This window comes from Salvelinus alpinus, chromosome 15, assembly GCF_045679555.1.
Source record: "Salvelinus alpinus chromosome 15, SLU_Salpinus.1, whole genome shotgun sequence".
Lineage (NCBI taxonomy): Eukaryota > Metazoa > Chordata > Actinopteri > Salmoniformes > Salmonidae > Salvelinus > Salvelinus alpinus.
The window spans coordinates 14,338,338-14,351,710 of NC_092100.1; the positions used below are offsets into that span (position 1 = coordinate 14,338,338).

A 13,373-nucleotide genomic window follows, 5' to 3' on the forward strand; every position below is an offset into this window, starting at 1 on the left:
CATGTCGCATTCATGTATTCAAATTCATGAATGATTTTAGCATGCACTGTTTAGTTATTCTCCGTCATAAAAGGTTAAGATATTAGTCAAAACAAACACAGCCTAATAGTATTTTTCTCAAGTCAACATCCTCACTGATATGATTTTAAATACGCCCCATTGCTCTATAATTAATTTTGGACTAAGCCTTGGAGCATTTTACAAGGCACATGGGGTGTTTTCCTTTCAAATTTCCCGCTTAGCCTATATTTCAGTGCATATGCATTCTCAATAGGCCTATAAGACAAAAAATGTCCTCCCATTTGCCCTCGATAAAACGTCAAATAATAATGAATAATTGTATAAATAATGGTTAGGGGGCCGCAACTGCGCGCCCTTATCTCTCGTCACCACATTGCACCGGTGTTCAGCTCGTTCCCCATACTAAGCGCCACACTGGACATGATGTGGAATTATATAAAACCTCACTTCCAGTTTCCACACAGTACTTCAGTGAATCTAAAACCTCAGACATGGACGACCCTCGACAAAATGGCTCCACACATATTCTATCAACAACACTCCGGCTATGGTAAGGACAGCACACCCAAATAGGCATTATCAAGTCATATTTGTTGTTGGTGTGGATTTGTGGATATGTTATCTGTAATGGAAATATAGAAAATTGGAAAATTGTTTATCAATGTTCGTTCCTATTTCGGATTGACAAATGCAGGCCAATTTGTTTCTCGGTCGAGGGAAATACACCAGTTAGCCAATCGATTTGGCGTTCACTTTATCTACCAATATAATAGGCTTCGATATTTTCCTTTTTTATTCGTTTAGCAACATATCCACATACTTTGGGAAGGCTAAAGGCTAAGAATAATTTGTGTATGATAATTTCATTCTGATATAGGTTACTGAGCAATAGCCTAAATATATGTAGAATATATTCGTTATGTAGGCCCAGTCTAGAGATGTTATTAATCCCTACATCTTTATAGGCTATTGTGAAACAGAAAATGACCACTCTGTTTCTGTAAAAATGTGTGAAACCAAGGTCTATCTACACAGTTTGGCTATGGAATGAAAAGGTTTTCGCCTTACATTTTGTGCACTCTAAAACCTGATTTAATTCAAACGTTCAAAACCATACGTTAATAATGAATGATAGCCTAAAATAAACGACGCAAAAACGTACCGTATACCCTGTTCTTTTCATTACCTTTTAAGCGCACGAGCTATAACCAAAACAATATTGGTTGTGAAACAAACTACACTTATTCCTGTAGCAGCATGGGAAGAAATAACATTTTGCAGCATGGAAGAAATACATTTAATTTGAAACTAAGTTATGCTCAAGCAACAAAGTAAGAATATATAAAATAAAATACATTCAAAAGAAAAAGACAATGAACGAAGAATTATTTACATTTACATTTAAGTCATTTAGCAGACGCTCTTATCCAGAGCGACTTACAAATTGGTGCATTCACCTTATGATATCCAGTGGAACAACCACTTTACAATAGTGCATCTAACTCTTTTAAGGGGGGGGGGTTAGAAGGATTACTTTATCCTATCCTAGGTATTCCTTAAAGAGGTGGGGTTTCAGGTGTCTCCGGAAGGTGGTGATTGACTCCGCTGACCTGGCGTCGTGAGGGAGTTTGTTCCACCATTGGGGTGCCAGAGCAGCGAACAGTTTTGACTGGGCTGAGCAGGAACTGTACTTCCTCAGAGGTAGGGAGGCGAGCAGGCCAGAGGTGGATGAACGCAGTGCCCTTGTTTGGGTGTAGGGCCTGATCAGAGCCTGAAGGTACGGAGGTGCCGTTCCCCTCACAGCTCCGTAGGCAAGCACCATGGTCTTGTAGCGGATGCGAGCTTCAACTGGAAGCCAGTGGAGAGAGCGGAGGAGCGGGGTGACGTGAGAGAACTTGGGAAAGTTGAACACCAGACGGGCTGCGGCGTTCTGGATGAGTTGTAGGGGTTTAATGGCACAGGCAGGGAGCCCAGCCAACAGCGAGTTGCAGTAATCCAGACGGGAGATGACAAGTGCCTGGATTAGGACCTGCGCCGCTTCCTGCGTGAGGCAGGGTCGTACTCTGCGAATGTTGTAGAGCATGAACCTACAGGAACGGGTCACCGCCTTCATGTTAGTTGAGAACGACAGGGTGTTGTCCAGGATCACGCCAAGGTTCTTAGTACTCTGGGAGGAGGACACAATGGAGTTGTCAACCGTGATGGCGAGATCATGGAACGGGCAGTCCTTCCCCGGGAGGAAGAGCAGCTCCGTCTTGCCGAGGTTCAGCTTGAGGTGGTGATCCGTCATCCACACTGATATGTCTGCCAGACATGCAGAGATGCGATTCACCACCTGGTTATCAGAGGGGGGAAAGGAGAAGATTAATTGTGTGTCGTCTGCATAGCAATGATAGGAGAGACCATGTGAGGATATGACAGAGCCAAGTGACTTGGTGTATAGCGAGAATAGGAGAGGGCCTAGAACAGAGCCCTGGGGGACACCAGTGGTGAGAGCACGTGGTGCGGAGACAGATTCTCGCCACGCCACCTGGTAGGAGCGACCTGTCAGGTAGGACGCAATCCAAGCGTGGGCCGCGCCGGAGATGCCCAGCTCGGAGAGGGTGGAGAGGAGGATCTGATGGTTCACAGTATCAAAGGCAGCCGATAGGTCTAGAAGGATGAGAGCAGAGGAGAGAGAGTTAGCTTTAGCAGTGCGGAGCGCCTCCGTGACACAGAGAAGAGCAGTCTCAGTTGAATGACTAGTCTTGAAACCTGACTGATTTGGATCAAGAAGGTCATTCTGAGAGAGATAGCAGGAGAGCTGGCCAAGGACGGCATGTTCAAGAGTTTTGGAGAGAAAAGAAAGAAGGGATACTGGTCTGTAGTTGTTGACATCGGAGGGATCGAGTGTAGGTTTTTTCAGAAGGGGTGCAACTCTCGCTCTCTTGAAGACGGAAGGGACGTAGCCAGCGGTCAAGGATGAGTTGATGAGCGAGGTGAGGTAAGGGAGAAGGTCTCCGGAAATGGTCTGGAGAAGAGAGGAGGGGATAGGGTCAAGCGGGCAGGTTGTTGGGCGGCCGGCCGTCACAAGACGCGAGATTTCATCTGGAGAGAGAGGGGAGAAAGAGGTCAAAGCACAGGGTAGGGCAGTGTGAGCAGAACCAGCGGTGTCGTTTGACTTAGCAAACGAGGATCGGATGTCGTCGACCTTCTTTTCAAAATGGTTGACGAAATTATGAGCTCAATTGAAAAATATGTGCTCAAGAGTGACCGAGGTTATCATTGCAACTTAATTAATATGAGTGTGGTATAGGCTGCTATATTATAACGATAATGATCCAGTGAAAGACAAAGGCTAATTATATTGATGTTTAATTTAGTGGATCCATGTATGTGAAATGTTATGTTGTCTATTGTATTTTGTCTGTCTATTGTCTGTAATATACATTAAAATGAATCGTTATCTCTGCGTGAACATTTAAAAAAAAAAGTTTTTTTTTTTTTGATTTAGACAATTGTCTAAAAATCCCAAATAAAATATATATATATTTTAAATGTGCACGCAGAGAAATCGCTTCCGTTTAACGGCGCGACGATTGTTGGGCAAATGCAACAATGTGGAAGAATGATTAGGACCCCTCCCTGTTAAAACCTGTGCGTTATCAGAATTGTTATCCACCCTGCCAGTTAATAGCAGCTTATAAGGTCAGGGTCACGTGAACGTCGAGTACCAGTTAGGCTACCTGGCTTTGTTCTATGTTACATTATTTATTTATTTTTATGTACAGGCCAAATAGAACAACAATTGTTTTAAAAACACATACTCAAAAACCAAGGCTTTAATACTATTCTCTAAAGTAGTAGCCATGTCATGTGATATGATAATTCCCATCTGATGGACTACAAGAGTGCATTCAAAATTGTTAATTGTATTATAGCCTGTAATTGACAAGGGCAGCAGTAATGCAACAGTGTGTTCAAACAGTTAAACACATTGATAGTATAGGCCTATGCACCCACCTCAAGACCTAGACCAATGAATGGATGCAGCTATCTGCCTGCTGAATTGGTTGATGAGTTGGCGCGCGCGGGATTGACAGTACTGGACCCGCAGTGTCGCGAGCGCAGGAGTCTGCATTTTTGTATACAACTATAAACTATAGTTTATTCATTGGAAAAATGGGATATTCATAACAATAAAGCATAAGCATAAAAGCTATCTTGTTTTTGCAGGTGACATCAAGGATTAATATCGCCAGATGAGTGAGGTATTTTCGATGCTCAACTCAGTCAATCTCGGATAAGCCTACCATTAAGCCTTTGCGTTTTTACTAGGCTATTTCATGCATTTTTACGCACGGTCGAATCTATCGAATAACCGTTGAAATGATAGAAAAACTGAAACCAGAACTTAGGCATCTCAGTCCTATGGTCAATGAGTGCAAGTCCCCACAGCACGACAGCCTGACTACTTCCATAACAGGTCGTGTCAGTGGGGAGAGGGGCGAAGCTGTTAGCGAGACACAGGAAAACACGACCGCGGCGTCGGGGGACTCAGCTGAGAGGAAGCGCGTCCCCAGGGAGCACTGCAACCGGACTATCTTCATTAATGGCGTTGCCAAGGAAACGGCGTACCACAGCGAGCTAAAAAAGTTAGTACCGGTTATCGAATTGGCCAGGGGAGGAGGGTCGGTGGATATAAAAGCTAGGGAGCAGACTGCAGACATTAACCACAAGGTACAGACCACGGAGCTGTGTAGACCGCCGATACCCCTGCCACTGGCTTCCTGGGACCCGTTGTTGAGCGAAACTCGAATGGTGCAGTTGAGCCCGCTCGCCGTCCCTCTCCCTGCACGAGCGATGCTGTACAGTAACTTTGCTCAACCACTCGCCACCATGAACAGGTAAGGCATACTAACCGTTTGGAAATGTTTTTATGTCCAAATGATGTGCGTGGTCTTGAGATGTTTATACTGTGGATCAGCGCAATTATTGTTGGATATGTATTGGATTTATGTAGCTTAGGTCTATCCCAAGTTTAGGCCTGAAATGTGCATTCCGATTTAAATTGTTTTCATTATTATTATTATTATAATTATTAGTGGCTATTAAATAATAGTAATAATAATAATGATTCGTGTTATTATAAAAGCTTTGCGTTTTTCATTTCTTACTTGGCAAATGGAAATGCGTAGGCCTATATCAACTGTCATAGTTATGTCCAACAGAATCACCAGTATAAAAGTCTACAGATATATTAATGTGTGGTCTAATTCCACACTTATACATCTTTCTCTAGTGGCTACGGTGGCGAGACAGAACAGTATGGCATGTACCCCAGCCATCGGATCAAACGACGACCCGTGCCTTATGAGATTGAAATCAACGATGATAATGGTAAGAGTATTTTAGATTTTAATAATTATGTCTATCCATATTTTGCTCTGGATATTGCATCAAACTGTCAGGGTGCAAAGGGGTGAAGGGAGTTTCCGGACAATAGTCGTTTTAAAGAGAAAAGCTGCATTAGGAATACAGAGAAGGACCACTTGTAAAGTGCTAAGGCACTGCATCAAGTCTAACTGTCATACCATTAAAGTGTGGTTTAACACAGAGAGCTGACATCTGGGTTAGTGGTCTTTAGACAGAAGGAAAGGGCATTTAGGGAATGGGGATGACAAACTCGGTTTCTGGAAGGCCACATTGCAGGCTTTTGTTTCAGCCCAGCTCTAACACATCTGATTCAACTATACTGTACATACTGCTGGTGTATGCAGACAGTGTATTATCAAACATATCAGAATACCTACAGTATGTAACACCCTCTCCTCCTCTCCCTCTCAGGCTCGCAGCCCAAAATTGTGCGGCGGATCTTCACCAACAGCCGTGAGCGTTGGCGCCAGCAGAACGTGAACGGGGCATTCGCTGACCTCCGCCAGCTCATCCCCACCCACCCGCCCGATAAGAAGCTCTCCAAGAACGAGATCCTCCGACTGGCCATGAAGTACATCAACTTCCTGGCCAAGCTACTAGACGACCAGGAAGGTGTGGTGGGGGGCGGAAACGGCAGCGGTGCTGAGGGGGCCTGGACTCCCGAGGGCCATGAGGAGAGCCTGGTCCGGGAGGAGCTCCTCCAGGGCATGCTGTCATCCAGCAACTCCAGCTGCGGGAGTCTTCTGGGCGGGGATGGGAGTCCCGACAGCTACACCGAGGACCAGGACTCGTCTGTCGAGTCTCGAACGCAAACCTCCAGGGTTCTCCATCCTCACTCTGGACTCCATATGGACGAACGCAACCACAGATGACTCAGCATTTTCCCTATGTGGAGAAGAAAAGAGACAATGTGAGAAGCAGGAGGTTGGCGATTTGGAGCATTTTTCCACCTGGGTAGAGAGGGGTCAATAGGGTGTGTCGAATGGCGATGCATTTGTGTGTACAGATTTGCTCTTTCTCTTCTTCCTGTTTCGCTCAATGGCTCTGTCTGTTATTGGCCAATCCAGAGGAGGGTGTGTTCTCTGGTGGAACATGAGACTTTGTCCCAGCTGCTGTTGTAAGCAGGTGATGGATTTGGAAGTCATGAAAGTACAAACTAAGATGAAAATGAAGAAAATATTTAAAAACAGTGAAGGTGTTTCTGGAAAAAGGCATGAAATTGCAAAATGGTACCTTTTCTTGTCTAAGGTGAACGTTTGTTTAGGTACACTGCTTGACTCTAAACAAGAATGAGAACTGTGTTCTTAAGTACTCCAGACTACTAAATGTAAGTGACTTGTCTTCATCTTAGGGTCCGCTAAAGTTCTTCTGAGTTCCTTTAGAACCTAACATTTGGGGTTTATCAAATAATAACGTCCAGACCTGAAGTCCAGAAATGGTTTTCTTGAAGATCATCTCTTAGTTGTTGGATGGCACAGTTCATCCCCAGCACAAATAGTTATTCAGTGAGATAACTGATAATAACCGATAATCGGTCAAGACAAAAAAGTGTGAGATCTCAGTGTGGCTGTCAATGTTGGGAGAAGAACAAAATGTTTAATAATCTACTTGTTAATGTGATATTCACATAAACCACATGGTTGCAATATTTACCATACAAAATGTAATTGAGATCATAAGTACGACGCATGTGCACACACACACACACACACACACACACACACACACACACACACACACACACACACACACACACACACACACACACACACACACACACACACACACATACCATTCGAAGTTAACTGAGAGCCAAAACAAAGGAGGAAATCATTCCTGTCCAATAACAGAACAATAAAACAACATTATAATATCTCTGTATCTAAAGATATTTAAAGACAGGTACAAGCATTCCACTTTAAGTGTACATAAAACAGACAATGGAACATTTTTTTAACTGCTTCTTTCCCTGTAACCATGGTACATTGAGTTTATCCTATTTTTTCATATTCACTTCTTTCATTTATCTTTTATTGATAACATTCATAAAGGAAGTGTTTTACCACTGTATTTAACATAATGTACATGCTATTTCAGCAGACTATTGAGTAACCAGAATTGGTACCTTTTAATTCTATAATGTATTAAATATAGAGGGTTATTTTTTTGTGTGATATTTTGTAGGATAAAACCTTTCGTTGTAAAGGGATTAAAGAGCCATCTATAAATACATGCAATGTTATATCTCAGAGAATTGTATGAAACCACAAAATAAAAAATGGAGAAAAAGAACTTGACAAACGTGTGCTGTTGTGCTAATCATTTCCAATTCATGTTATATTTGTCCGTCATCTATTAGATAATTGGGTCTATTTTACTTTAAACATTCCCGAAACATAAAAGTACTAAAACCAACCAGGTGGACCCATACAACTACATATAGAATCATAGTGAATTATAGGATCTCTGTGGGTAGACCCCTCACAGGGGGAAGATGCTTCCCATTTTTTGAATTAGAGGCCTATCTGCAATCTGCATGGGCAGTAGTTTGCAAACAAAGACATGGTGTAAACATTGTTCGGTGCATGAGTTTGATTGAATTCCAATAGCAGTAGTTTAATTTATGCCTATTCCAAATTGGTTTTCAAATAGAGATACAGTACATGGAAGGAATTGGTATGAGGAAGGAATTTTATTTATTATTAAAAAAAATTGATGTTGACCCCAACCCCCAAAACTATCCATTAAAAATGCCAATCGAATTTCAACCCATTTTTAGGGCAGTTCCCACCATTTGAAATTCCAATCCTTAAAGATGACCATGGCCTATCATCATTGAATAATCCATCCACAGACAGACCCCACAATCTGGATAGATGCCTCTTCAGATGAGATGCAATGGGTACAATGTAACCTTCGTGTTCCCACCATATGAATTGACCACTATTGTTATTATCCACTAATACGATTGAGATAGAGTGGAGCTAGAAGGTATTTAAGGGGGCACTGGGGAGCAGTATGTCCTGATTACAGCTCTATGATGAGTGGAGCGATGGTGCAGATGACTGATAAGAATCACAGCCAATGAAAAAGCCATCAGAGACGGAGAGGTTAGGGTACTGGTCCCGTAGGGAATGAAGGGGGGTGTGTGAAATACTGACGCATCACCAGTTCCCATCGCGGTCTACGGGCATCATTTTAATTTCAGGAGAACATGGGAAAAGAGCCTAATGGTTAGAAGCAGAGATATACCGTCTCTTTATAAATGGCTCTGATTGTAAGTAAACTAGTATATCACACAAAATGTGAGCATGTGGTTAAATAATATATGTGTATATGTGGGTAAATATTATATGTGTATATGTGGGTAAATATTATATGTGTATATTTAAGCAATAAGGCCAGAGGGAGTGTGGTATATGGCCAATGGCTGTTGTTACATACGACGCAACGCGGAGTGCTAGGACACAGGCCTTAGCCGTGGTATAATAGACATATATCACGAACCCCCGTGGTGCGTTATTGCTATTATAAACTGGTTACCAACGAAATTAGAGCAGTAAAAATAAATGTTTTGTCAAACCCGTGGTATACGGTCTGATATACCACGGCTAACAGTCAATCAGCATTCAGGGCTCAAACCATCCAGTTCATAAGTAGGAATATATTATGTATGTATATGTGGGTATATATTATGTGGGTATATATTATATGTGTATATGTGGGTGTATATTGTGTGTGTATACGTGGGTATATATTATGTGGGTATATATTACGTGTGTATATGTGGGTACATATTATGTGTGTATATGAGGGTATATATTATGTGGGTATATATTATGTGTGTATATGTGGGTTTATATTATGTGTGTATATGTGGTATATATTATGTGTGTACATATTATGTGTGTATATATTATGTGTGTATTTGTGGGTATATATTATGTGTGTATATATTATGTGTGTATATGTGGGTATATATTATGTGGGTATATGTGGGTTTATATTATGTGTGTATATGTGGGTATATATTATGTGTGTATTTGTGGGTATATATTATGTGTGTATATATTATGTGTGTATATGTGGGTATATATTATGGGTGTATATGTGGGTTTATATTATGTGTGTATATGTGGGTTTATATTATGTGTGTATATGTGGGTATATATTATGTGTGTATTTGTGGGTATATATTATGTGTGTATATGTGGGTATATATTATGGGTGTATATGTGGGTATATATTATGTGTGTATATATTATGTGTGTATTTGTGGGTATATATTAAGTGTGTATATATTATGTGTGTATATGTGGGTATATATTATGTATGTATATGTGGGTATATATTATGTATGTATATGTGGGTTTATATTATGTGTGTATATGTGGGTACATATTATGTGTGTATATATTATGTGGGTATTTGTGGGTATATATTAAGTGTGTATATATTATGTGTGTATATGTGGGTATATATTATGTATGTATATGTGGGTATATATTATGTGTGTATATTTAGAATATGAATACTTAGAATATGTGGACAACTACAAATACCTAGGTGTCTGGTTAGACTGTAAACTCTCCTTCCAGACTCACATCAAACAACTCCAATCCAAAGTTAAATCTAGAATTGGCTTCCTATTTTGCAACAAAGCATCCTTCACTCATGCTGCCAAACATACCCTCGTAAAACTGACCATCCTACCGATCCTCGACTTCGGCCATGTCATTTACAAAATAGCCTCCAATACCCTACTCAATAAATTGGATGCAGTCTATCACAGTGCCATCCGTTTTGTCACCAAAGCTTCATATACTACCCACCACTGCGACCTGTACGCGCTCGTTGGCTGGCCCTCACTTCATACTCATCGCCAAACCCACTGGCTCCAAGTCATCTACAAGACCCTGCTAGGTAAAGTCCCCCCTTATCTCAGCTCGCTGGTCACCATAGCAGCATCCACCTGTAGCATGCGATCCAGTAGGTATATCTCTTTGGTCAACCCCAAATCCAATTCCTCCTTTGGCTGCCTCTCCTCCAGTTCTCTGCTGCCAATGACTGGAACGAACTACAAAAATCTCTGAAACTAGAAACACTTATCTCCCTCACTAGCTTTAAGCACCAGCTGTCAGAGCAGCTCACAGATTACTGCACCTGTACATAGCCCATCTATAATTTAGCCCAAACAACTACCTCTTCCCTTACTGTATTTATTTATTTTGCTCCTTTGCACCCCATTATTTATATTTCTACTTTGCACATTCTTCCACTGCAAATCTACCATTCCAGTGTTTTACTTCCTATATTGTATTTACTTCGCCACCATGGCCTTTTTTTTTCCTTTACCTCCCTTATCTCACCTCATTTGCTCACATTGTATATAGACTTATTTTTCTACTGTATTATCGACTGTATGTTTGTTTTACTCCATGTGTAACTCTGTGTTGTTGTATGTGTCAAACTGCTTTGCTTTATCTTGGCCAGGTCGCAATTGTAAATGAGAACTTGTTCTCAACTTGCCTACCTGGTTAAATAAAGGTGAAATAAAAAATGTAAAAATAAAAAATATTTGGGTATATATTATGTGTGTATATATTATGGGTGTATATGTGGGTATATTTTATGTATGTATATGTATGTATATGTGGGTATATATTATGTATGTATATGTGGGTATATATTATGTATGTATATGTGGGTATATATTATGTATGTATATGTGGGTATATATTCTTCGTTAAGAAGGACTACATTGATCTCATACTGCACATAAAGGACCCAGATCAAGACTAGTCCACAATTTAAAGGCACTTTCAATAGAGATTTTCCATTGGGATTCATTTTTAGTCCAGGACTAGGTTTAATCTGTATGTCCAGGGAACTGGCCCATAAGGAAGTAATGACACAAATACACAGTGAGTGGGAGGTGCTACATCACCCCAGTATTTACACAGCAACTGTGCACTTGTCTCACCCCCACTATAATGACACAGGCAAACGCAGAGATTAAACAAACACAGGTTTATATTTCAGAGGCCTTCACAAAACATTTAAGACGTGGATTATGTTGTGTAGCTACAGTGTATTCAGAAAGTATTCCAACTCCTTGACTTTTTCCATAAGAATTCAGACCCTTTACTCAGTACTTTGCTGAAGCACCTTTGGCAGTGATTACAGCTTCGAGTCTTCTTGGGTATGACGCTACAAGCTTGGCACACCTGTATTTAGGGAGTTTCTCCCATTCTTCTCTGCAGATCCTCTCAAGCTCTTTCAGTTGAATGGGGAGCGTCACTGCACAGCTATTTTCAGGTCTCTCCAGAGATGTTGGATCGAGTTCAAGTCCGGGCTCTGGCTGGGACACTCAAGGACATTCAGAGACTTGTCCTGAAGCCACTCATGCATCGTCTTGGCTGTGTGCTTAGGGTCATTGTCCTGTTGGAAGGTGAACCTTCACCCCAGTCTGAGGTCCTGAGCTCTCTGGAGCAGGTTTCCATCAAGGACCTCTCTGTACTTTGCTCTGTTCATCTTTCCCTCGATCCTGACTAGTATCCCAGGCCCTGTCGCTGAAAAACATCCCCACATATGCCACCACCATGAGCCCTTTAGGTGCCTTTTGGCAAACTCCAAGCGGGCTGTCATTTGCCTTTTGCTGAGGAGTGGCTTCCGTCTGGCCACTTTACCATAAATATAAAGGCCTGATTGGTGGAGTGCTGCAGAGATGGTTGTCCTTCTGGAAGGTTCTCCCATCTCCACAGAGGGACTCTGGAGCTCTGTCAGAGTGACCATCGGGTTCTTGGTCACCTCCCTGACCAAGGCCCTTCTCCCCTGATTGCACAGTTTGGCCGGGCGGCCAGCTCTAGGAAGAGTCTTGGTGGTTCCAAACTTCTTCCATCTAAGAATGATGGAGGCCACTGTGTTCTTGGGGACATTCAATGCTGCAGAAATCTTTTGGTACCCTTCCCCAGATCTGTGCCCCGACATAATCCTGTCTCGGAGCTCTACGGACAATTCCTTCGACCTCACGGCTTAGTTTTTGCTCTGACATGCACTGTCAACTGTGGGACCTTATATAGACAGATGTGTGCATTTCCAAATCATGTCCAATCAATTGAATTTACCACAGTAGGACTCCAATCAAGTTGTAGAAACATCTCAAGGATGGTCAATGCAAACACCATACTGTAGCTACATTTCGAGTCTCATAGCAAAGTGCTAACATTTCTTAAAAATCATTTTAAGAAATGTATTTAGGCTGATGTGCAATGAACATTTTATAGGCACTGCACCTGCACACACACACACACACACACACACACACACACACACACACACACACACACACACACACACACACACACACACACACACACACACACACACACACACACACAGAATGTCATATCTTTATACTTGCAACAGCGATCCAACAATATTAATTACAGGTCTGTGCCACACTTATCTCCCAATTATGTATTGCTTTCAGGGTAACACTCAGAATAAGACCTTCCAGATATGAACAAAACATCAGCTCCATCCGTAAAAACTACTCTGGTGTATATCCACCCATAGATTAAATATGTTAATTTCACATTCATGTCATTATGTCCATTCAAGCGTATTGAGTATGAGAGCGAGTTCCCTCCATTGAAATAATGGATTAAATCGAGACACTTTAACTCAGCGAAATCACAGCGGATTCTTGTCCCTTTTTAACTCTTAGAATCCTTCTCCCATAAGAAGACAGTGAGAGAGCAGTCAGAGCAGCCAGGAGCCAATCTGGGAATGCATTCCAAATGGCACCCTATTCCCTACATAGTGCACTACTTCTGACCAGAGACCTATAGGCCCGTGTCAATAGTAGTGCACTGAATAGGTTGCCATTTGTGCCTTTCAAACAAAGACCAGTGTTACAGACAGATAACAAAATA

General features: G+C 41.7%; 1 protein-coding gene across 4 annotated transcripts; it reads left to right on the forward strand.

Moving 5' to 3' along the window:
* The first annotated feature begins 431 nt into the window (after positions 1–431).
* Positions 432–7,228, forward strand: LOC139539530 (T-cell acute lymphocytic leukemia protein 1 homolog). Of its 4 annotated transcripts, none has more exons than XM_071342575.1 (4): positions 432–571; positions 4,237–4,907; positions 5,303–5,400; positions 5,848–7,228. In XM_071342575.1, exons 2-4 carry the CDS (start codon positions 4,390–4,392, stop codon positions 6,306–6,308), a joined length of 1,077 nt encoding a protein of 358 aa, XP_071198676.1. In that variant the 5' UTR covers positions 432–571; positions 4,237–4,389; the 3' UTR covers positions 6,309–7,228. The 4 variants fall into 4 exon arrangements, with proteins under 4 accessions (XP_071198676.1, XP_071198678.1, XP_071198675.1 ...); XM_071342574.1 differs by having other exon boundaries at positions 489–571; positions 4,487–4,907; XM_071342577.1 differs by lacking the exon at positions 4,237–4,907 and having other exon boundaries at positions 466–571.
* Positions 7,229–13,373: the final 6,145 nt, after the last annotated feature.